This window comes from Chiloscyllium plagiosum, chromosome 12 (assembly GCF_004010195.1).
Source record: "Chiloscyllium plagiosum isolate BGI_BamShark_2017 chromosome 12, ASM401019v2, whole genome shotgun sequence".
NCBI lineage: Eukaryota > Metazoa > Chordata > Chondrichthyes > Orectolobiformes > Hemiscylliidae > Chiloscyllium > Chiloscyllium plagiosum.
Genome location: NC_057721.1, coordinates 2,095,714 through 2,121,968, shown reverse-complemented (window position 1 = coordinate 2,121,968; position 26,255 = coordinate 2,095,714). Strand labels below are relative to the sequence as shown.

Sequence of the window (26,255 nt, the reverse complement as noted above, 5' to 3'; positions counted from 1 at the left end):
GTCCATCACCAGCCCATCCCATGTTCCCTGCCCTCCACCACCCCCATCCATCCATCGCCGACCACACCCTACCTCCTCCCTGTCCAGTACCGCCACCCCCCCCAAACAATATTTGGACATCTGAGAAAGACGCAGCCCCAAAATCTGCTCCTAATACAATTATTATTCTATTTCGATGACAGATTTTCCCAGTGCCAGGGAGCGCCAGGCATTGGCACAGAGCCCACCCTCCAGACTATTGGGATTTGAACGCAGTTGCCGTGGTAACTGGGAGGACAACGCCCCTCACGAGTCGCTCAGCCTGACGACGATGACCCGCGTCGTGCCGTGCTCGGAGGGCCAGAGCAGGAGCTCCTCTGAGGAGCTAAACGCCGACGGGAGGCGATTCACGGCCAGAACCACCAGCAGCCGCCTTGCCATGCCTCCACCGTACCCGCAGTATTCACCCATTTTGACGGACTGGCCATCCGGCGGTGCCTTCCAGCGGTTTTTCCCTTCCAGGTCGCCGATGAGCTCAGCTGGTTCTCCACCTCCCCCGCACAGCCCCCCGTCACCGACGGTTTGCTCCTTTTACTCTGAGGCCTACCGGGGGGGAATGGGGTCAAGGCGGAGGAGGCAGCCGGAGTTGTGGAACGGATCGCGGTCTCCCGGCTTCGGTTGCGGGGAAAGCCTCTCCCGGCGGGCCGCATGGGACGACTTGACGTTATCGGCGGGAAGTGCCCGGTGTGGCGGCGGGCTCCTGCGTGCCGCCGCGGCTGACCGCGGGAAGGAGTCGGCCAGTGTGCCGTCGAGCCCCCGGCTGGCCCGGAGGCTCTACCTGTCCTGTAGCCCCGTCGATTCCTACGCCCCTAGCCGCGAGAGGGTTGCCGTCGGCGACGGGGCTCTTGGGTGTGGCCCTCGGGTGAGGGAGAGCTCTGGGACCTCTCTCCGGCTCACCGGGGTGCACAGCCGCTCTCTGCCCAAGCTGCACCGGGCCGGGGACTGCCACCTGACCCCCTTCACGTCCATCCAGCAGGCCCGGACTGCCACGGACGAATCCAGGGAATTGACTCCAAGGTATTTCCCTTTACCCATGAAGGAATCTTTTTACTCCCAGTCCGGCCAAACCAGTATCGCCGGTGAAGGACTGGAAGAGCACCGTGCTTCAGGGAGCCCAAGGGTGGCTCAGAAGATCGCCCTGGCTTCGCCCCATTCCCCTCCGGGCCAGGTGCCGGACAGTCCCTTCGACACCCCTGGGAGGAAGGAGCTCCAGAACGGAGGGAGTGCCTTCCCTCTAGAGAGCCTCGACCAATCCCTCAGGGGCTGGGGCAGTCCGCCGGTGGGCGATGCGGGGAAGCCAGCGGTCTCAGTGCCCGGCCTGCGATCGGCGTCGCCCCCTGCCTTCCGCCGGCGCACCAACAGCATCAGCTCGATCGGGGGCAACGAGGAGGAGCTCCTGGGTTACCACCAACAGCAGAAGGAGGAGAGGCTCCGCGAACAGGAAATGGAACGTCTGGTGAGTGCATGGACCCAGAGGAGATTAACCTGGGCACCACAAATGAGAAATTGCTGTCGAGACTCAGCAGGTCTGGCAGCATCTGTGGAAAGAATGCAGGGCCATTGGACCCGAAACCTGAACTTTTGTTTCTGCCTCCACAGATGCGTCCGAGATCTGCTGAGTTTCTCCAGCGATTTTTGTTTTTGTTTTGGATCTCCATCATTCTCATTTCTTTTTAGATTGACTTGGGCTTTGGCTTCAGTAACTCTGCTGATGGTCCATTGAGAGTTTGAGAATCACTGATATCTCCAGCTGTTCCCACTTTCCAGAGAGCGGTGGAAAGTGCCGGAACTTTGGGGTCCTGAGCTCTGAGGCAGCAATGACTGTGGAGCCTCAGAGTTTGGATAGACAAAGTCCCTTCATATGTTTCTTTAGCTGGAGTTTTATTCCAATTTACACTTCGTAAAATTCCAAAATACACTGATTACTTGTTCACTCTCCATCCAGGAAAGTTTTCCTCCAATTATCCCTTAATTCCCATGACCATTACCTCTTCCCTAATTCCATTTAGTTTCATGTATCCCTCCCAGATCCTATTAAATGATGTAATTCATTTTCATTTCTACAAGTAAATTAGTTTGGAAATCAAGAATTAAAAAAATGACAAAATGCTTATATATCTTGTTACATTTATGTACATCAGATTTCCAAGCATGCTTTTCCAGTATTTCTTCTAGTTTTTTTCCTTTCCTCATCCTCAGCTGTTGGATGGCTGATAGTGGCTGTCCACTCATTTCAACGTAGAGACTACGTCATTCTCCAGAATCTACTTTAAAATTGCAATATCGATCCTCAGTCTCTCTTCAGTCAAGTGAATGCTATTGTAAAGTGGTTTATTTTGATAAAGCACTCAATGGGTGTTGCTACTGAATCCTGCTTTAAAATTTCTCCCGATATTTTCACTGAGAAAAATACCATTTCTACTGCCTCACCAAGAGTGAGAATTTCTGCTGCTTAGCTATTTTTTACTATCATTCTGATCATTTTAGCTAAAGGGCATCATTTACATTATATTATCCTCAAGTTCTAAAGGTATCTATAAGTCTGTGACCTCACTCAGTGCATTTTGATAAATAAACAGCTTACGTTAATCTTGTGAACAACAAGAAGAAATCCACCACTTTTCAATATAACTGATTCTCTCACCATTGTAATTTTTTTTTTCTCTGTCTTTCCTAGCCTGTCTCAGCCTCTCTATCCCGCTCAGCCTCTCTATCTGAAGCACAGTGTGGTGGGGTTTCTGGGGCTTGAAAGGATTTGGAAAGAAATTTTGAACAGATCTGCTCAGAGACAGTGAAGCGAATGTGTCCTGATTGGTGCCGGGAAAATAATTATTGTTTAATTGTGTGCGAATGAAGCAAATAAAGAGTAATAAAGTACAGGGTGATGGAAACCGCTCCTCTCCCTCTGTCTGCTTGTCTCTGTCTGTCTGCCTGTTTCTGTCTGTCTGCTCTTTCAGAAGAATCTCGACTGTGTCAAACGGTTTTTCAAAAAGGCTTTGACAAGTAGTCTTTTCTTGGAAGAACGAGTCCCTACTTCCAAAAAGAATTGACATTCAAATTTCTTTGGAAATCACTTGCGAAAGAGCACTGTTAATACTTTGAAAGGATCCTCATCAGTCAATGAATTTGAAGAGTCGTAAGGATGTGTAGCTTGAGAGTACTCCCTTGGCCTTCCTACCGAAGGAAGGATAAACTTGTCACGGAGAGAATGCAGTAGAGGTTCGCTCGACTCATTCTAGGGGTGACAGGTCTGTCCCATGAGGAGAGATTTGTTCAACAGAGCCTGTGTTCACTAGAGTTTAGGAGGATAAGAGGGGATTTGATTGAAGTGATGCAGGGAGAATATTTTGCCTGGTTGGGGAGACTCGGGATATGGAGTAGACCATTTCAGACTGAAATGAGGAACCATTCCTGAACTCAGTGGATAGTGAACTTGTGGAATTCTCTACCACATAAGGCTGTGGAGGCTAAGTACTGAACGTATTCAAGAAAGAGATAGATGTTTAGATTTTAAAGGCATCAAGGAGTAGAGGGGAAAAAAGATTTGTTTATAGTTGAGAAACATCTTGCATTTTTATTAGTTCGATTGACTGAGTCATAAATTAGTAGAAGTTTAATATTCCTCACGCTTTGAATTTTGGTTTGGAAGGGTTCAGATCTTTGTGCTGCTGAGCTGGACTTGTTGCAGGTTCAGGTACAGTTGCCAGGCTAATGCCCAGGGAATATTGGTTTAAATCCCAGCACAACAGCTAGTGGAATTTAAATTTTGTTCTTAAATCTAGAATGTAAAAACTATTCTCAGTGATAATAACCACGACAACTATCGTCAATTATGGTAAAAGTTGATTTGGTTTGGCAATGTCCTCTAGGGAAGGAGATCTTCTGTCCTCATCTATTCTAGCCTCGATGTGACTCCAGACTCAGCAATGGGATTGTCACTAAACTGCCCTGATCTTCTCAGCAAGCTACTCAGCCCAGGGATAATTAGGGTAACAGTTTTACCTGCATCCTGTCAAAGAATAAATACAGGACAAATGGGAAGTAACTTTAGTAGGACAGAGGGGATGTGAAGAAAATATTTTTTTAATCCAGAGGGATGCGGGAATCTGAGACTTTGCCTATAACAGTGAGTTCTGTGATGACCAATGTTTTAAGCTTTTTCCCTTCATTCTCTTCTCTCTTTCTCATCTTAACCATGAGACCCAACTTTTGCATCCTTCCCACTAAACTGCTGACCAGCCAATTTGCCCTCCTGATCCTCAGCTCCAGCTGATTATTGTGAATGGATCTTTCTCTTCAGGTGTTGTCCCGCTCTCCTTTTAAATCTGTTGCTCATTACCCGACGACTCAAAAGCATCAGAGTCAACTGATGTGAAGCTGGAAAAGCGCAGCAGGTCAGGCAGCATGGGAGGATCAGGAACGGCAATGTTTCGGGCCAAAACCCTTCGTCAGGGAGGGTGCTGCCTGACCTGCTATGTTTTTCCAGCTTCACACTATTGACTCTGGCTTCCAGCATCTGCAGTCCTGACGGTCTCCTCGTCCCTCAAAAACATCAGTTCAGTGCAAACTTTGTTGAATGTAATGTTGTCTTCCAAATCATTCATATCTTGCCCAGGACTCAGTTTTCGAATCCCTGCCATTTGGTTTCTCCCTTGTCACAGTACCAAAAAAACTCTTATGAAAATTACAATATGACAGTGGTAAACGTCTCCCCCTCACGCTTCGTGACCATCTGCAGCTTTTGACACAGTGACCACGTCATCCTCCCCCAACCCCTCTCCACTGGCTAAGTCTACTCTCCTTCTGTTTTTCTCCATCTAATCATAGCTCTAGACTCAGTGGGATTAGCACCTCCTCCTGTTCCTGTGCTACGATTCCCCCACGGGTCTATCCTTGTTCACCCCCACACTACCCTTCTGGCGTTCATCCACAAGCACAGTGATACTTAGCAATTTTTGGGAAGATTTGTAGCTCAGATTGTTAAGTCTGTAAGTTAGCTGGCTGAGCTGGAAGGTTTGTTTTCAGATGTTTCGTCACCATGACTAGGTAACATCATCAGTGAGAGTCTCTGGTGAAGCGCTGGTGGTATGTCCCACCTCTCTATTTATAGGACTTGGTTTCTTAAAGTGGGTGATGTCACTTCCAGTTCTTTTATTTTCAAGGGAGTTTTCATACATACAGACAAAGAAGGACATCACTTTGACTGGGACAACACACACATCCTAGGACAGGCGAAACAAAGACACGCACAAGAGGCCTGGCATTCTAACCAGAACTCCATCAATAAACACACCCTATCTATCTTCCAGCTCAGCGAGCTAACTTACTTACAGTGATAGTTTTCACATATATACCGATAGTTCCTAGCTGTATCTCATCATCAATATCTCTCTCCACTCCCCCATAGTCTCCAATCATCAGCCTACACGTCTCTTCACAACTTTGGCGTCACATTTGATCCCATGATTAGCTTCCAATGTTCTCACTGAAACCAGTAATTTCCACCTATATGATGTTGCCCCGTTCTCGGATCATTTGCTGCTGAAATTTTCATCTAACCCCAGACTCGGCTATTCCCACACACTCCTGGCTCCTCTCTGGACACACAATCCTCTGGAAACTTGAGATTATCCAAGATGCTGTTTCCTGTGCCTTAATTTGCAGCCAATCTGTACCCTTAGCTCTCCCCCTGCTCCAGCTCCATTCCAAACAACATCTTGATTTTTAAAAAAAAATTCTCATCCTGTTTTTCAAATTCTTCCTTGGGCTTTCCCCTTCCCAGTGCCTGTATTTTCCTTCATTTCCACAACTCTCTAGGATCTCAGCATTCCTCTAATTTTGACTCCATGTCTCTCCTCGATTATAATCACTCCATCATCTGCCGTCAGCTGACCAGGTCCCAAGCTCTGGAATTCTGTCTTTGCGCCATTTCCCTCTCTTAAGACACTCATCAAAACCTGCTTCTGTGACCTAATACTTAAAAATGTGTTGCTGGAAAAGCACAGCAGGTCAGGCAGCATCCAAGGAGCAGGAAAATCGACGTTTCGGGCATGAGCCCTTCTTCAGGCTTATGCCCGAAACGTTGATTTTCCTGCTCCCTGGATGCTGCCTGACCTGCTGCGCTTTTCCAGCAACACATTTTTAAGCTCTGATCTCCAGCATCTGCAGTCCTCACTTTCTCCTCTGTGATCTAATATCCTTGTATAGCTGGGTGTCACATTTTAAAATGCTCTTACGGGATATTTTTATCATGTGAATGGTGCCTATACATGTGGCACCTTAAGATGTTTCAGCAGTAGCTCATTTATCCCATCGGAGTCTGCTCGCCATTCTGTGAAACCATGGCTGATCTGATCATTCTCGCCTCCACTTTCCTGCATTTTCACCATAATCCTTGGTCCCCTTACTGATTATAAATGTCCATTGTAGCCTTGAATATTCCTCACAACTCGGCCTCGACAGCCCTCCCCAGTAACAAATGCCACAGATTCACCACCCTGTGAGAGACGGGATTCCTCCTTATCCCTGTCCTAACTGGACAACCTCTACTCTGGATGAAAGCGAAATACTGCCGATGCCGACCGTCTGTAGAATCAGGCAACACTTGAGAAACTCTGTATCTGTGGGGAGAGATGTCACCCTTGTCACTTCCCCCTATTTTGTCATCTGCAAACTTCTCGATAATGCATTCACTTCCCTCATCCAAGCCACTAATATATGTTGTAAATAAATAGTGGTTGTTGTAATCTAACCCTACCACTTGAATATGTGGTGTAAAATAATTATCACGTAGCCCTGATCACAGCCGAGTTGAGGCAACATGTTGGTGGAGCGGTTCCAGTGGAGCCATTGAACCAGGAGGGAGTGTGATGGATCAGGGTCAGTCCTCCAATGTCAATCCCCCTGTGGAACGGAGGGAAGCAGCATTACTGGGATTGCAGGGTAGCTGGAAATGCAAAATACTCGGGAACTAATAACAGGAAATGCTGACAAGAGGCACGAGGGCTGACAGCATCCCCTCCCTCCACCGATAGTGCCAGACTCTGTGTTTCTCCTGCAATTGATGTTTGTATCCGAAGGAGGTTGTACCTATATCTCCTGCCAAATGCGTGTGCACCCTCGAAAAGGGATGTGGTGTTCGGGAATTCTCCACAGCACTGGCACCGCGGCGTCCAGCTTCTGATGGAGTGACACAGACCCAAATCATTTGTGCTGTGCACGGGCATCCTCCCAGCTGCTGCTTGCAGCCCACCGATCTGAGCGGGTCTGTGGAATCACTGCTGTGAAAGGGGGATACCTCAAGGCTGCATCGCCCCAGTGACTGGAAAGCAAATGATCTAGCAACCGGGAGTGATAATGCTGGACCGGGTGGAGGCCCTGAAACAAAAAGAGAAGGGCCCCTGGATATAGCCTGGATGCCTGAAACTCCTGGTGGATCAGGTTTAAAATTTGGCTGAACGGAAGCTCACACTCACTGAGCTCCTATATTTACACATAAACCTCCCACCCCCACACACTCCCACCACCGACATTGGATCCCAAGGCCAGTCTGTTTGGATATAGTGTTACACTTGCCCAGTTGTTCCAGGCTCTGTTTAACCACACGAGGTTTTTACTGTACGTTGATTTAGAAAAGTCAGAGCGGATGTGATGATGTCGGGTGAGAATATCAGCTTGGTCCGCACCGTTGGTTACCAGAGGGAGGGTTGAGATCGATGCATTTTTATGCTTGCTGCTAGTTTGCTGAAGAAAAGATTGGAAATCTGGGTGAGAAGGAAGGTGCTGAGGCCTACCTGCTGATCAGTATTTTAATTAACTCAAGAGGGGAAACGATCAAGATGAGGTTTAATCCCCTGGAAGGTCCATTGTCGTCGTGTGAGGTGAGTCGAACAAGTTGTTGACAGCAATTTGCGAAGCGCCAGCTGTGAGGTTTTTCACTGAGGCCTTAATGCCTGTTAAATAGATTTGTGTGCTTTATTTTCCTTATTGATTCATTTACAGATGTGAGCACCACTGGCTGTCCAGCATTAATTGCACATCAAGTACTTATAAAATTCGAACAGGTCCAGTTAGGCTAAGTGCAGGAAAGGTTACTCTGGTTGACTGAGGGTCACAATTGAAGGATACGGGGTAGGCCTTTTGGGTTTTCAGAGTTGCCACAATCAGATAAACATGCTTGAACACCAATTATTCACGATAGCTGTTTGGTGAGCCTCAGATGGTGTCGTGGACCCTGCTTTCCCTCAAACACCAATGCTGGGTTTGCAGCAAAAGACCTGGTGACCACTCCCCACCCTCAACCTACCTTGATGACCCTCCCCATTTATTACTGGGAGGTGTCGGAGGCTTAGGAAAGGGAGGTGACTTTAGACTGGTGATGCCAAGGCTGCCCGCTGCTGGCATTTTCCCCACCCAATGGATAAGGCATGAGAAATAGTCACAAGCGAGGGCTATTCAGCTCCTTATCGACAATTCAGTAAAGTCATGCCTAATCCAATTGCGTCCCCAAATTCCAGTTCCTTTCCACTTTCCTCCATTCTCTTGATTTCCTGGTAAATCAAAACTTTGTCAAACTCAGCCATAAATATATTCAATGGCCTTGCCTGTTTGACTGTCAAGTGCAGAGAATTCCAAAGACCACCATCTGACAGAAGGTCCTCCTTAACTCCGTCTTAAATGGGAGAGCGTCAGTTTTTAAACTGGTGACACGTTCTAGATTCTCCAAGAAAAGTCACATCCTCTCAGCAGCTACCCTGTTGAGTCCCCTCAGATTTTAGATCTTTCGAAAAGATCACCTCTCACGGTCACTGGAGTTGAGAAGAATCAGTCCCAGCTGCTCAACTTTTCATCGAATCTCTTCATCCCTGGAGTCAGCTTATTGAGTCTTCCCTGAACTCCCTCTGATGCCTGAGTATCTTTCCTTTAATGAGGAGACCAAACATGCAAGCAGTAATCCTGGTATGCTCTCACCACAATCCCAAGTAGTTATTGAAGGAATTCCCTGTTATTAAATTCCATAACCTTCTTAGAATAAAGGCTGGCATTCCCAATGACTTGTTGCAACCTTTTAAAAAAATTTATGCTAAGCTAGCATCTATCGCCCATCCCTAACTCGGCAAAGGGCAAGTTAGAGTCAATTACATCGGTCTGGGTCTGGAATAACATCTAGGCTAGACCAGGTCAGGACAGCAGTTTCCTTCCCTGAAGAACATTTGTAAACTAGATGGATTTTTCTGGCAATTGACAATGGTGTCATGGTCATCATTAGACCCGTGAGTTCCAGATTTTAAAAATTGAATTCAAGTTCCACCATTTGCTGGATTCAAATCCATTGAGGCCATTATCTCCCCCGCCAGATGTTAGCTGCTGAATAACTTTTCATGGTTTATGTACCAGGATACCCAGATCCCTCTGTCCTGCAGCAGTCTGCAGTCTCTTTCCATTTCAATAATATTCCCCTTTTCTATTCTTGCTGCCGATAAGGCCAGCGTCATATCTTACTGCGTTAAACTGCATCTGCCAGTTATTTGCCCACTCATTTCACCTACCCATAACCTGTGTCCATGTCACAACTTTTTTTTTCCCTACTATTGTATCATCAGTAAATTTGGTTACAGTATATCATAGTTTCTTTATCCATGTCATTGTAAATGACAGGGCGGCACAGTGGCTCAGTGGTTAGCACTGCTGCCTCGCAGCACCAGAGTCCCTGGTTCGATTCCAGCCTCGGGTGACTGTCAGTGTGGAGTTTGCACATTCTCCCCGTGTCTGCGTGGGTTTCCTCCCACAGTCCAAAGATGTGCAGGTCAGGTGAATTGGCCAGGCTAAATTGCCCCATAGTGTTAGGAGCATTAGTCAGAGGGAAATGGGTTACTCTTTGGAGGGTCGGTGTTGACTTTGTTGGGGCCGAAGGGCCTGTTTCCACACTGTCGAGAATCTAATGTAAATACTTGAGGCCTGTCACGAATATCTGGCCATTCCACTAGTTGCAGTTTACCAACTCGAATGTGATCCAATTGCAAGGGATTTGAAAATGTGACCTTTTGACCTGCGAGTCTAACAGCCTAACTGTAGCTTTTTGCCAGGTAAGTACATCCAGGTGTAAGGCTGACCAGTGGAGTTGAAGTGCTACCATGATCTAGTTGAAAGGAACAGTGGAGGTTAATGATTGGTTCCTGGTCCAAATGCTTGACGGATTCCCTAACTGTGGGTGGCCTTGTGTTCTTGCAGGAACAACAGCGGCTGGAGACAATCCTGAACCTCTGCTCGGAATACAATAAGGCAGATGAGAGCACAGCAGGGGCGGTGGTGAGCAACATCGAGAAGATTGGCGAGGAGCTCCAGAAACTGGCCCTGTCGCCAAGCAGAGTGCACTCCCCGCAACTGGAGCCCAGTGAGTGCAATGAGGCAGAGGCGAGGGCTTTTGCAAGACCCTATCACGGCTCGTCCTCCGCCTTTGATTTCAGCCCACCTGACCGAAGGTCAGCCAGACAGCCGGGTGCCCCAGAAGGGGATGGCTATGCCGAGTTCAACCGTCCCCATTCCGGGAGGTCTTTCCAACTGCTGTCTTCCAGTCCGGCCGAGCGTTCTCTGAGGCATTCGGCTGACTCCCCATCCTCCTCTCCCTCTCCCAGGGCACCTCGCCAGCTGATGAGGGACGCTCCAGACAGGACGGTTCCGTTTGCTGACCTTGTGGAGGCAGTGGTCTGTAATGACATCTACAACGCGGTGAGTTTTTTTTTTCTGTCCTGCGTGAGGCTGGGCATTTTCCTGGTGGCGGACTTGCAGCAGGTCCCCAGAGTGAAGCATCAGTCCTGACCACAGCCATTGCTGGAGGTCTGGGGGTCCTCTCAAACGCAAGGGGGTGAGGTGGAGGAGGAGATGAAGCTAGACCTCAGTGGTATGGGCAGCGGCAAATGGGCTCCCACCTGCCAAATTAAATGGCACAAGGAAAAGCATAGGGTGTGGAATGACTTATGATTACCAACTATCTGCTTTGTATCACTGCCCAACACCAATTGAAATCTTGACTTGCCTCATTTGAATTTAAGCAAAAATTCACTGATCCCTGGTGCATTCTCCGTGGCAACATCTCGACCAATGAGAGTCCACTTGCCAGGCGATTGGCGCCCTGTTTTTGGGGGATTTAGTATTCTTGTAACTTTAGTCCTGATGGATGCAAGAAGATGAGTTCAACACGTCAGTTTTTCTTCCAGCAACAACTTGTGTGTTTAGTTTTGGAAGTTGTGTGTTTTAGGCTGTTTGATATCTGTTTTCTCTGCTCAGCCTCTTAAGGCGGTGTTCTGCTCAGCTGTTCACAGTTCTAGCTGTCACTTAGCACGTATTTGGCGTGATACACGTTTCATCTGATGGGTGTTAAGTGACAGCAGAGTGTGAAATACTGGGCGATCAAGCAGTGGTACATTGATAGCTGTTGTTCCAAATTGGAATGGTGTGAATTGGCAGCACTCTTCCGATCCCAATGAACAGTAGATATGTACAGCACAGGAGGAGGCACACTGTACAAGAGGTGACTGTTAACTAGAATAAGCCAAGATTATCACTCCATAAACATCTGATTTCAGCAGCTCTGAATATTCAGTCTTCCGAGCAGGAACAACAAATTCAGATCTAGTTGTCCTGCCGAAGAGGGAAATGCAAAACCAAGTTGTGCGACAGTGGGGTTGGCTGAGTTGGTTTGCACCAGGTGACGTTCAGAGTTACAGTGCCAGGCGTTGACAATGACAGCTGAGACATTGGCATGGAACACCAGGAAAACGTCACACCATCCAGGGTAACTACCTGTCCTCCTGAGAGAGCAGACAAGACCATAGTTTAACGTCACCACTGCGAAGTGGTTCCTGTGACAGTGCTGTACACCTTCATTATGACATTAGAGTGTCAGCCTGAGTGAGGGGCTTGAGTTTTGATAAGACCATAACATATTGGAGCAGAGTTCGGCCATTTGTCCCACATGTCTGCACTGCCATTCAATTATGGCTGCTGCGTTTCTCAATTCCATTTCCCTGCCTTCTCCTCATAACACTTGATCCTCTTACTAATCAACAACCTATCTATCTCGGTTTTAAACACAATGCCATGGCCTCCACAGCCCTCGGCAGCAATGATTTCCACAGATTCACCAAACTTTGGCTGAAGAAATTACTCCTCACCACAATTTTAAAGGGTCGTCCCTTCATTCTGAGGCTGTGCCTGGTCTCTCCTACTCGTGAAAGCATCTCCTCCATGTTTGCTCTATCCAGTATTCTCTAACTTTCAATGAGATTCTCCCCTCATCCTTCTAAAATACAGCAGAAGAAACCCAAAGTCCTCAACTGCTCCTTGTGTTGAGGTGTTTAGAGGTGCAGGAAAATCTCTATGGGAGGATCCTTTGGGGGGAGGTGTGGGCGCAGGTTTTACTCCTCTGCGGTGGCAAGGGAAGGTGCTGGGAGTGGAGGTTAGGCTGGCGAGGGGCGTGTATCTAACGAGGGGCTCGCAGAGGGAATGGCCTCTGCAGAACGCAGATAGGGGTGGGGAGGGAAATATATCTCTGGTGGTGGGGTCTGACTGTAGGTGGCGGAAATGGTGGAGGATGATGTAATGTGTCTGGAGGTAGGTGGGGACTGGGTGGGGGGTTCTGTCCTTACTGCGTGTGGAGGGGTGGGGTTCGAGGGCAGAGGTGCGGGAAGTGGAGCAGAAGTGCTGGAGGGCATTGATGACCACGTGGGAGGGGAAATTTAAAATCCTTGAAGTAGGAGGCCATCTGGGATGTTCTGGAGTGGAATTTGTCCTCTAGGGAGTAGATGCGGGAGAGGCGGAGGAATCGGGAGTAAGTTTTTTACGGGGGTGGGTGGGAGGCAATTTAGTCCAGGTAGCTGTGGGAGTCAGTGGATTTGAATTGGATGCCACTGTAAGAAGTGTAAAACCTGCATCAACCACCTCCCCCCCTCACCTCTATCCAAGGGTCCCAAGGTCCTTTCCACATCTGGCAGAGATTTTCCTGCGCCTCCAAACACCGTGTCCATTGTGGCCTTCTGTACATTAGGGAGACAGGACGCCAACTTGAGGAACGTTTCAGAGAACATCTCCGGGACACCTGCACCAATCAACTCCACCACCCTGTGGCCAAACACTTCAACCCCCTCCCCCCGCTCCATCAAGACCTGGCAAGTCCTAGGCCACCTCCGTCGCCAAATCCGAGCCACCCGATGCCTGGAGGAAGAACACCTCATCTTCTGCCTCGGGACCCTCCAACCACATGGTGTCAATGTCGATTTCACCAATTTCCTGATCTCCCCTCACCCCACCTTATCTCAGATCCAACCTTCCAACTCAGTACTGCCCTCTTGAGCTGTCCTCCCTGACCCTCTTCCTTCCCATCTATCCCCTCCACTCGGACCTATCACAATCATCCCCACCTTCATCCACCTATCGTATTCCCAGCTACCTTTCCCCCAGCCCCACCCCTCACCCATTTATCTTCCAGGGCATTTGGCGCTCCTTCCCCCCCACCTCCAATTCCTGATGAAGTGCTTTTGTTCAAGTAGTCGACTGTCCTGCTCCTCGGATGCTGCCTGACTGGCCATGCTTTTCCAGCACCACACTTTTTTACTCAGTTTCCCATGTTTAACTTAAATTATTACACCTGAATTAATGAATGTGGGAGACAGGTGGATCAAAGATGCAGAACAGGAGGAGGTTACGTTACTTGAGTAAGTTGCTACTGATTGCAGTTACAGACCCCATGACCTTTATTGGTCAGAGTATTGAGTACAGGAGTTGGGAGGTCATGTTGCGGCTGTACAGGACATTGATTAGGCCACTGTTGGAATATTGCGTGCAATTCTGGTCTCCTTCCTATCGGAAAGATGTTGTGAAACTTAAAAGTGTTCAGAAAAGGATGTTGCCAGGGTTGGAGGGTTTGAGCTACAGGGAGAGGCTGAACAGGCTGGGACTATTTTCCCTGGAGCGTCGGAGGCTGAGGGATGACCTTATAGAGGTTTACAAAATTATGAGGAGCATGGATGGGATAGATAGACAAAGTCTTTTCCCTTGGGTTGGGGAATCCAGAATTAGAGGCCATAGGTTTAGGGTGAGAGGGGAAAGATATAAAAGAGACCTAAGGAGCATCTTTTTCACACAGAAAAAGGTGGTGCGTGTATGGAATGAGCTGCTAGAGGAAGTGGTGGAGGCTGGTACAATTGCAACATTTAAGAGGCATTTGGATGGGTATATGAATAGGAAGGGTTTGGAGGGATATGGGCCGGGTGCTGGCAGGTGGGACTAGATTGGGTTGGGATATCTGGTCGGCATGGACGGGTTGGACTGAAGGGTCTGTTTCCTTGTTGCACATCTCTATTGACTCTATGATCTCTTGAAGCAAGCTTGCCACAGGAAGAGCAGGGTCGTTACGAGATTTGTGTCAGAGAGTCATTGTACAGTTTGGAAGCTGACAAATCTGAGTGAATCAGTTTATAAAAATGGAGCTGACCTGGTGGTTGTGTTGCTTTCTTATGCGGTCAATCAGAATTATCCTGCTCCCGGACGTCAAAAAAAGGAACTGATGTTGTTCCTGATGTAATCTGTGTTTTCCAGCTCGAGATGAAATCCAGCTGTTGTTTCAGGAATAACATAGGGATTACCCCGATTTGGGGAACTTGTTACGCACAGTTGCTCAGCATTGAAAAAAAACCATTGGCACAAATGCCAATGGAGTGTGCCAGCCGTCAGGTGAGAACAGCCAGTGGCTGTTCCAGTAAGAATTGTAAGCGGGAAGGGAAGAGAATGGAATATCAAAGATATTGGAGAAGGTTGGGTGTCCTTGGGGAAAGATGGGGATGGGGGTAGGCTTGAACACACCCCCAGGCTGCGTAGTTAACGTAAAGATAGGCAGGTGGGCAGAGGTGGTGAGGTTGCTTCATGAGTAAGAAATGAAACTAAATCAATAATGAGAAATGAAGTAGGGTCAGATGGTGTAGAATCACAATTGAGGAACCACAAAGGTTGAAAAACCAGAGTTGGAGTTATCTAGAGGCCTCCAAACAGTAGTCAGGAGCTGGGGCACAAGATACACCAGGAGATAGAAAAGCTGTGTAGGGAAAGGCAAAGTTATAGTGATCGTGGGGGATTTCAATATGTAAGTGGACTGGGAAAATCAGGTTGGTCGTGGATTGCAAAGAAGGGAATTTGTGGAATGTCTACAAGATGGCTTTTTGGAGCAGCTTGTGGTGGAGAGTGAGGGGGCAGAGCTAAGTATGGTGATCATCACCAAGGGGATGTTGCTAGAAAAACTGAATGGTCTGCAGGGGGATAAATCACCTGGACCTGAGGGAACACGCCCCAGAGTTCTCAGGGAGATAGCTGAAGAGACAGGGGAGGTGTTAATGGTGATCTTTCAGGAATCACTGGAATCGGGGAGGGTCCCAGAGGACTGGAAAATCACTAACGTGACACCCCGGTTTAAAAAAAAGGCAAAAGATATCTCTCTCTCTCTCTCTCTCTGTCTCTCATAATACTCCCTGCAGTGTCACTAATGATCGCACAGGAATTATCTTCCAGCACCAGTTGTACTTATCTGGAGTACGACCACCTGATGAAGGAGTGACGCTCCGAAAGCTAGTGCTTCCAATTAAATCTGTTGGACTATAACCTGGTGTTGTGTGATTTTTAACTTTATCTGGAGTAAGTTGCAATGTTACCACCCGCTAGATAAATCCTCTGTTGCAGTTTGCTATGGTATACATACTCTGCATTTTCAAATGGCTTTATTTCCTGTGTTGCATCTGTAGCCGTTTCATCTTCCCACTGCAGGGTGCCTTTTGCTCTGTGCAACGCTCCTGTCCCACTCCACGTCTTGGAGATTGACCCCAGTTGAGATCTGCCTGTTGTAAAGGGTTTTCTTCCAGGTTTGGTAATACTCCCCTGTGGAGAAAAGGGTTCCCTCCTTTACCACAGAAGGCTCTGGAGCTGCCTCAGCTCATCTGGAATGAGACATCTCTGACCTGAGGGCATCTCTCTGACTGTTTGAGAACGAAGGTTAAACTAAACTGAGATCAGTCTTCTGTTTACGATAGAGGGACCTACTTACACCTCGACTCTCTAATACCAGCACGCAGTTCGTCAAATGCTTAAACCTGGCACAGTCAGTTGCCTTCCAAACTTTAAGCTCAAAAATCACCACTCCCAAGTGGCTGAGCACATAATCCAGGCTGGCAAATGTGGGCAGTTCCAAGCATGACCAGGCCGGGCCAAGAAGGGAGCCCAGACCCTAACTTTGCTAGTTGTTTTACGCAGGTGTAAAGTGGATATTGCAGGAGAGAATCAGCTAGTCAAACCACTTAGTTTTAAACAAAACAGAATTTATTTACAAGATTGCTGAGTGATACACAAACAAAAGAGGCCAGGTCATGATTTGGAGATGCCGGTGTTGGACTGGGGCGTACAAAGTTAAAAATCACATAACACCAGGTTATAGCCCAACAGGTTTCATTGGAAGCACTGGCTTTCGGAGCGACGCTCCTTCATCAGAATTTATAGCAAAAATTTGCAGTGTGATGTAACTGAAATTATACACTGAAAAATTGATTGTCTGTTAAGCCTTTCATCTGTTAGAATACAGAATATGGAATAACTTAACCGATCTGAAAACCCAACAGATTATCCCAATTTAGTAATGCTGTTCCCAATACTTGCAACAACCCCCATAACACCCCTTGGCACAAAAGGTAATATCAAACAGAGGATCTGACAGGAGAAAAGTGAGAGGGAGAGAGAGGGACAGCTTCTTCCATATTACCTTCAAAACCAAACCAACTGGCCACTCCCCTTTCATTATACAAGTGTTTTCTGAGGCAGTATGTGTTAGCTATAATCAAACTGGCCCTAAAATACTTCACTCCCCAGATCTTTTGGAGTCTGCGTCGTTTATGACCTTCCTTAAAAATAGTCAAGGACTGCATAACCTTGTTAAAGGAGCAGAGTTATCGCAATGTATTCACCTTATGCCCACCTTGGCTTGAAGGAAGAATAGGCCTGGTAATGGTTGCCAGTCATGTTGGCATTGAGCATATACCTCTGTCTCCTGGGCCAGACCTGGGGGCATCTGCAACCAGTTCACAGCAAACTCACAAGTTCACATCAGGATGTAGGTTTGCTCGCTGAGCTGGAAGGTTCATTTTTAGACGTTTCGTCACCATACTAGGTAACATCTTCAGTGAGCCTCTGAATGAAGCACTGGTGGTGTAGCCCGCTTTCTATCTATATGTTTGAGTTTCCTTGGGTTGGTGATGTCATTTGCTGTGGTGACATAATTTCCTATGGTGATGTCATTTCCTGTTCTTTTTCTCGGGGGATTGTAAATGGGATCCAAGTCGATGTGTTTGTTGATAGAGTTCCGGTTGAAATGCCATGCTTCTAGGAATTCTCATGCATGTCTCTGTTTGGCTTATCCGAGGATGGATGTGTTGTCCCAAAACTCACTGAGCTCACTTCATGTTTACTGCAAGATACCCTCACTGAGCTCACTTCATGTTTACTGCAAGATACCCTCAGGGCTTTTGACTGTTTGCTCTCAGAACCTTTAGCCATTAGCCATCTGCAGACCTGTCAAAGTGCATGAATCTTCTTACCCACCTGATATAAACGTGGAGAGTGCAAGATTATTCTTGGTGCAGAGAAGGTTAATAAGGATAATGTTGCAATTAAGAGGAGATTGGATCGAGGTTTAAACAATGCTGAGGGATTTTAATGCAGCATTCTAATTTTCCTATGGCATCAAAGAAAGGCATATTTTCCATAGTATTTACTGGCTTTTCCTATTTTCAGTGAGGATTCATTTTACGCTTCGGGTTGGACACTGTACCCCAAGGTCAGATGCTGCCAACTGAGCCACGACTGACTTGTCACTGCAGGGTTCACCCACCCACTGCCACTCAGTATGGCAGTTCACGCCACCTTTTCTGCAGCACGAAGGAATGGGCAGTAAATGCTGGCCCAGCCAGCGCCTGGCACATCCTGCTAAACTGTTTGCCCTGATGACGAGGGTGAGGTATCAGAGGGTGGTACAGAGAGTGAGGATGGAAGCAGTTTTGCAAGAGAATTTGAGAACTTTTAATGGAGGAGAAAGTAGTGCTTTTGAGGAAGAGCTGGTGAGTGAGGCTAATTGGTTAGTTCCTTCTGAGAGCCAGCAGAGGCTCAGTGGGTAGCATGACCGCTTCCTGTACCAAGTAATTCGATGATGCGGTTCTGGGCCTGCACAACACTGTGTAAAAATGTCTGATTGGTGAGTTTGGGAGACTCAGGAGTGACCCGACAGGAATCCATGCTCGAGGTGAAAGGCGACAGAGGCACCTTTCTGGATTGAGGTCAGAGAATGGTTACAGCACAGCCTGGAGACAACATTCAGCCTGTCACGATATACCCACCCCTTCCCCCCCAGAACCCTGCACATGTTTCCATTTCAGATTGTGATCATATTCCCTTGTGAAAGCTGGGGTTGAACCTGCCTCCACCACACTCTCAGACAGTACATTCCAGACCCTAACCATCGTGTAATAGAGTCATAAAGATGTACAGCCCGGAAACAGACCAACTCATCCATGCCATTTAGATATCCTAACCTAATCTAGTCCCATTTGCCAGCACTTGGCCCATATCCCTCCCTATTCATGTACCCACCCTGATGCCTTTTAAATGTAATTGTCCCAGTTTCCACCACCTCCTCCAGTAGCTCATTCCAAACATGCACCACCCTCTGTGTGAAAAGATTGTCTGTTAGATCCCTTTTAAATTTTTCCCCTCTCACCCTAAACCAGTTCTGGACTCCCCCACCCCAGGGAAAAGACCTTGCCTATTTACCCTATCCATGCCCCTCATAATTTTGTAAACCTCTATAAGGTCACCCCTCAGCTTCCAGAGAAAACAGCCCCAGCCTGTTCAGCCTCTCCCTATAGCTCAAATCCTCCAACCCTGGCAACATCCTGGTAAATCTTTTCTGAACTCTTTCAAGTTTCACAACATCTTTCCGACAGGAAGGAGACCAGAATTGCACGCAATATTCCAACAGTGGCCTAACCAATGTCCTGTACAGCCGGAACATGACCTCCCAACTCCTAGGAGAAAGTGAGGACTGCAGATGCTGGAGATCGGAATCGAAAAGTGTGGGGCTGGAAAAGCACAGCTGGTCAGGCAGCATCCGAGGAGCAGGAGAGTCAATGTTTCGGGCATCAGCCCTTCATCAGGAATGGGCTTCTGCCTGAAACCTCAATTCTCTTGCTCCATTCAAGTGAACCTGCCTCCCCCCACACTCTCAGACAGTACACCCCAGACCCTAACCACTTGCTGCACGAATAGCTTTCTCCTCATGTTGCTGTTGCTTCTTTTGTCAACTACCTTAAACCCATGTCCTCTGATTCACCATCCCGTCACTGGTGCACATGGTTTCTCCCTCTGTGATCTGTCCAGACCGCTCAGGATTTTGAAAACCGATCACCTCTTCTCCTTCTCCAAGGAGAGTAGTCCCAGTCGTGCCGGTTCATCCAATAACCAATAACCATAATTCCTCCTGCCTAGAATCATTGTTGGGACTCCTTTCTGCGAGACAGCAAAATCCAGTGGCAGTGTTGGATTGGCACAGTAGCTCAGTGGTCAGCACTGCTGCCTCGTAGCGCCAGGGATCCGGGTTCAGTTCCAGCCTCGGGTGACTGTCTGTGGAGTTTGCACGTTCCCCCCCCCCCCGTGTCTGCGTGGGCTTCCTCCCACAGTCCAACGATGTGCAGGTTAGGTAAGTTGGCCATGCTAAATTGCCCGAAGCTTTTGGGAGGAATGCAGAGTGTTAGGGGGATGGGTCTGGGTGGGATATTCTTTGGAGGGGCAGTGTGGACTTGCTGGGCTGAAGGGCCTGTTCCCACACTGTCGGGATTCTAATTCTAATTCACACCCTTCCAAAGTTATAGGGCCGAGAATTGGACACACTACCCTCGCTGAGGTCTAATCAGGTTTTGTTTCAGTTTAAGTACAAGATAACACCTTGGACTCTCTGCCACAATAACATGATATTTGCTTGATTAACCAAGCTTTGGACCTGTCCTTGCAACCTTCAACAATTTGTGCACAGATACCCCCAGGCTCCCCTACTGCTACGCTGTTTCCCACCCATCCCTTCCTATTGTTTACACTTGATCGTTAAAAGCAAAGATAGACCTTTGACGAGACGTTTGAGGTATTTGTCTGCGCAATGATACCACATTCTGAGAGATATGGGGTCCGGAAGGAAGAATGGGATTGTAGCGGATCTATAACAGGCTAAAATATGACACCACCCATCAGGGAACAGCATCTGGAGCTCTTTCCCTGTGGGCTGGTGAAACGCGACATTACACAGATGGTTCGGTGTTGACAACCGTAACCATTCATATCAACTTATAAAAGGAAACTGCAGCGCGCAGTCCTGTGGGATTGCCAGCTCTCTTGTAGCTTTTGGAATTTTGTTTAATCTCAGCGATAATTGGGCTTTCCTCTGCAGCCAGGGGGAAGCTGTACTTTGTTAGCACATGGACCTCAGCGCTCGCTCAGCTCTGTTCCATTCCACATTGACCTGCAATTTTTTGATGGTCTCAGTCAGAAGCCCTCGGGGGTTAAAGAGAAGATGATGTTTTTGAGGCAGGTGCTGTTCCCAGTGTACAAAGGTACATTGAGTTGGGGATGGGGCAGCAGTAATGGAGCCACTGGCCTTCACTGAGGATTCATTTCACTCCCCAGGCTGTATGTTGTACCCAGACTGACCTGTCGCTGCGGGGTCTCACCCACCCCACCGAGGACTGCAGCCATTCAATATGGCAGCTCACGTCACCTCTTCCACAGCATTAAGGAATGGGTAATAAATGTTGTCCCAGGCACATCCTGCGAATGAATGTTGTAAAAATGTTAATGCATGGAAAGTATTGTTGTAAATATGCCTTTCTTTGACGCCAGAAGAAATACTTAGACCTGGAGTACATTCCAATCTTAGCCTGACCATTAGAGTAACCTTTTAGGAAGTGGCAAGTTCCCAAGACTCCTGTCACGTTTATCTCATCATTTAGCAAAAATGTTTTTCTAGTTTCAATTAAATCGTGATTTTAGGTTAACAAATACATTTTTGCACTTCTGCCCCATTTTATAAGGTGGTCAGGTGATTGGTTGAAACAGAAAGAAATAACATTAGCCTAATTGTGGAAAGGGAGTTGGAGGCCTTTCTGGATGATTGCAGGCCTGTTCGGAGGAGTGCAGGCCTGTTCGGAGGAGTGCAGGCCTGTTCGGAGGAGTGCAGGCCTGTTCGTAGGAGCGCAGGCCTGTTCGGAGGAGCGCAGGCCTGTTCGGAGGAGTGCAGGCCTGTTTGCAGGAGTGCAGGCCTGTTCGGAGGAGTGCAGGCCTGTTCGGAGGAGTGCAGGCCTGTTCGGAGGAGTGCAGGCCTGTTCGTAGGAGCGCAGGCCTGTTCGTAGGAGTGCAGGCCTGTTCTCAGGCGGGCAGGCCTGTTCGCAGGAGGGCAGGACTGACAATTATCTTTTCCTCTAAAAAGGATATAGTATACTGCTTTTGGCACCATCATGTTCCTGAGCTCACTAGTGGCTGCTCAGTTTGGAGCTGATTCCCCAATTCATGCATTTGTTCACCCTTAAAATTCGCTGTTTGTCTTTCAGGAAGAGAAGGAATTGGCTGAGAGGAACGTGAAAGAGAGAATTATCCAAGTAGAGGAAGACTGTGTGTGCATCCTCAACAACGTGGAAGAAATTAACAGGAAGATCAAAGAACTGGACAATCAGATGGAGGAGTCCTCACAAGAGGTACTGAATATAATGAAGGCTGTTTTCCAAGTTCACAATTCCAGAAACCGGGACCTTATGTCTTTCAATTGCATGGAATGCCTGAGACATATCTCCCATGGAATTGCTTATGGTATTATTCCACTGCCAAATAGATGAGGGGTTGTGAGTGTAAAGGAGGACACGCAAGAGGCAGTTGGACTGTTATCTGTAAAGACAGAACGTGCAGAATCACAGCAAGAAGGTGGGTGAGTGTTTCGAGGTAAATTGATGCTTTGTAGAAGGATTGTTCAGGAGCAGAATGGTTGTTGGGAGCAGTATTGTGAGCCATGTAGGTGGAAACATACAATTACAATGAGATATTGCGAGGCTACGGGACTGGGCAAATGGACTTCAAGGTGGGCAAAAAAGGGAGTTGACTACTTTGGGTCTTGAGAGGATGTTCTGACTTTTGACAGCTACCTGTACTAGGGGCCCCCAGCTTCTCTGAATAGCTGGCCTTGAAGTTGGCTTTGTTAGCTGCACGATAGTACCACTCACATCTGGAGCTGCTGTGTCAAGGCTGGCTTTTCAGCTTTTGCACCGTTCCCTTCAGAGGCTCTCTGCTTCTTACCAGCTCTCTCAGGAGGTTATGACTCTTTGTGAGATGTTGGAAGGTTAACTGGAAAGCCCCTTTCTCAATGCTGCTATCTACCACTAAACCCCAACCCCTCGCAGTTTTGCCATACCCAACTATACTCATTAGGACTTTATTCATTCATGGGGTGTGGCCTTTGCTGATTGCACTGAAGAAGGTGGTGTTGAGCTGCCTTCATGAATGTCTGCAAATCTTGAGGTGTATGTTGGTCAGACCACCCTTTACTCTTCCAAATTCCAGGGAAAGTAGCCCTGGTCTGTGTAAACTCTTCTTGTAATTGAATGTTGGCGTCCAGATTCTGGTGAATCCACCCTGCATGGCCTCGGAGACCAGTGGGTCCTTCTTAAAGTTCAGAGCCCAGAACAGATATCAGCTTCTGCAGTGCATCTAGCCTGAGCCTCTGGATTATTAGCCCAGTGACATCCCCACTACACCAATACCTCCTATAAAGAATAACATTTTTTAGATTACTTACAGTGTGGAAACAGGCCCTTCGGTGTGGAAACAAGTCCACACCGACCCTCCGAAGAGCAACCCACCCAGACCCATTCCCCTACATTTACCCCTTCACCTAACACTATGGGCAATTTAGCATGGCCAATTCACCTGACCTGCACATCTTTGGATTGTGGGAGGAAACCGGAGCACCCGGAGGAAACCCACGCAGACACGGGGAGAATGTGCAAACTCCACACAGACAGTTGCCCGAGGCGGGAATTGAACCCGGGTCTCTGGCGCTGTGAGGCAGCAGTGCTGACCACTGTGATTTCTTCGGGATTTTCTTTCCCTTCTCTGTATACAGATTACTTTCTAATGACAGGGTGGAATGGAAGGTGCAAACAGAAATTTTTTCACCCAATGATACGGCCTTCTGTTGAATAAAAGGTCATTGTTTTTGTTCTGTTTACAGGTGGAGATGGAGCGTGCCCTGTTAGAAGGGGAGAGGAACTCTGAGATTTCACACGTCCAGTATGAGAAAGATGTTTTGGAGCAGCTACAGAAGAAGATAACTGACCTGGAGACCAGTGTCACGTCTGAAAAGGTGAAGGTATGAACCATTGGAGAGTGTTAAACTGATTGTTGTGCACTTCCTGCTGTAAGTGAGCAGTTTTAGATCTGGAGATGATTTGCTGATCTTAAACCCAGTTAACACTTAGCAAGGGGTCCTGCAGAGGAAGGATATTTTGTTGCTTGACCTGTATTTTGGGTCAGCCAGCTCATAGTGCTCTGCAATTTACAGTAGGTTATCCAAAAAATACTAACTGTAGCCAGGGAAAGAATAAATGGAAGAACGAATATCCTCAGAGGTTCACATCAGGAAATTAGAGATGGTAAACATGCTAATTTTTATATAAACAAAACAGGCAACGATGGAAACATGTCACCCGTTGAGAGAGGAACAGAGTTGTGTGTTTCAAGTCTATGACCTTTCCTCAGATAGATGTTTCCCCTGGTGAGGAGTGGGTTTTAGGACCAAGGGATACTGTCTGAGGATAAGTGACTGAGATGAAGAAATTTTTCTCTTGAGTGTTTGAAATTCTCTACTCCAGAGGACTGTGGAGGCTCAATTATTGAGTGTGTACACGTTCGAGAGCAATAGATTGAATAATATCAAGTGATACAGCATTGAGTAGATAATCAGCCATGATCTAGAAGACAGATTTGAGGGGCTGAGTGGCCTGTTCCTGTGTCCGAGGTGAATGGTCTTAACGTATTGCAGTCATGTATAAAGGGTTGCTAGGAAGGGTGTGCCTGGATTAGCGCTCAAGGTAAATGTCTGTGATGGGCAGGCGAGATTTTAATTCCTGACAGGGATGATGGCAGAATTGAAAATGAGACAGTATTAGGACAAATAAAACTCAAGAATTGGATCCAGAGGGGAGACAAGCCCATTACAAGTAGTCTCAGAGAAACTGGGAGCTCCATCTTATTCCCACCCTGACTGTCCGGCTGCTTTCTTTCACCTTTTTCCATGACGGCTGATGAGAGCTTCAGCACGATCAATCCAATCAGGAATCCTGTTGTTTTCAGCTTTTGAACCTGAATTTAATTACCTTAGATCACAGTCACTACCCTATTTTCTGTCGGGAATTCCATAGCCATTCATCCAGCCGACCACAGACTTCTTAATTCCATCTGCGAACGCAATGAAAGCTTTCTGTTTACAACCACTGCTGTTAAGTCCCACGTGATAGTGGTGTCTTTGAGAACCTGCCCATGAAACTGCGCAACGATGGACGACAGCTGCTTAGAGGTTAATCCACGAAGGATGTTTTCTGAGGATAGATACTTACAGGGCACAGACATTGGCGGGCTCAAATCCCACTCCAGAGCAAGAAACACCGTATCGAGGCTGACCCGTCTGTGAATTACTAGGAGAGTGCGACACAGTCAGAAGTAATGAGATGTGACGCAGGGGTGAGAGATCCCTCTGGTGCTGTTTGAGGATGAGCCAGGCAGTTGGGCCCTGATATCTTGGCCATTATTTGTCCTTCCATCATCATCATCAAAAGATTAACTTGCGGTTGTCTGGCCGCTGCTTGTTGGAGTTTCCTGTACACAAATGAGCTCCCATGGCTCTGACATTGTGACATTTTGAAAGTGCGTGATTGGCTATGGAGTGTCTTAGACCACCCGAAGACTGTGGAAAGGGCTGTACAGACGCAAATTCTTTGTGTAAGTAACTCCTTGTTTCTGTGTATTCTCATATTACTCCGTGAAGGAACGGCTACAGGAGTAAAATGGCACAGGGCATCCTAAAATATAGGTTTGGAACCCAGTCGTTGAATCTATGTGCAATTTTAGTGTGCAGTTGTGTGTTTGTATGTTTCTTGAAAGTCATCTTCGACAAAAGCCTCAACCTTCCCCCTCCGTTCCTGGCCACCAACATCTCCTAACCCCCACTCTCTGCTTGGTCAACACTGCTTGTGACAGCTCAGTTTTAACCACTGTGTTTGGTGTGTGAAGGCCTGTTGGACTGCATTGCCCAGTACTTGAGAGGCTTGAATGACAGCGAAGAGATTGTGTTGTACTCATGTTGGTGGACTGTACTCAGTGCTGGGACTGAACAGTAAGTACCCACAGAGAGTGTGTTGGGCTTCTTTGGCAAGTGGCTGCGCGGGTGCTAGTGTGGACACCTGCCTATTGTCAGGGATTAGGCTGGCAACTTCGACACACAGTCCCCCCCACAGTAATCTACACCCACCCCACAGTCCCCACCACAGTAATCTGCACCCACCCCACAGTCCTCACCACAGTAATCTATACCGACCCCACAATCCCCACCACAGTAATCTACACCCACCCCACAGTCCCCACCACAGTAATCTGCACCCACCCCACAGTCCTCACCACAGTAATCTATACCGACCCCACAATCCCCACCACAGTAATCTACACCCACCCCACAGTCCCCACCACAGTAATCTGCACCCACCCCACAGTCCTCACCACAGTAATCTATACCGACCCCACAATCCCCACCACAGTAATCTACACCCACCCCACAGTCCCCACCACAGTAATCTGCACCCACCCCACAGTCCTCACCACAGTAATCTATACCGACCCCACAATCCCCACCACAGTAATCTACACCCACCCCACAGTCCCCACCACAGTAATCTGCACCCACCCCACAGTCCTCACCACAGTAATCTATACCGACCCCACAATCCCCACCACAGTAATCTACACCCACCCCACAGTCCCCCCCACAGAAATCTGCACCCACCCCACAGTCCCCCCCACAGAAATCTGCACCCACCCCACAGTCCCCC

The 26,255-nt window shown here is 47.7% G+C and overlaps 1 protein-coding gene across 1 annotated transcript in view; it reads left to right on the top strand.

Moving 5' to 3' along the window:
• LOC122555472 (pleckstrin homology-like domain family B member 2) overlaps nucleotides 1–26,255 on the top strand; it is a 213,905-nt gene that overhangs the window by 46,107 nt on the left and 141,543 nt on the right. The window contains exons 6-9 of the mRNA XM_043701499.1: nucleotides 183–1,495; nucleotides 10,270–10,767; nucleotides 21,717–21,860; nucleotides 23,387–23,524. Of these exons, the coding sequence (XP_043557434.1) occupies nucleotides 183–1,495; nucleotides 10,270–10,767; nucleotides 21,717–21,860; nucleotides 23,387–23,524 (2,093 nt within the window). The remainder of the gene's footprint in view (nucleotides 1–182; nucleotides 1,496–10,269; nucleotides 10,768–21,716; nucleotides 21,861–23,386; nucleotides 23,525–26,255) is intronic.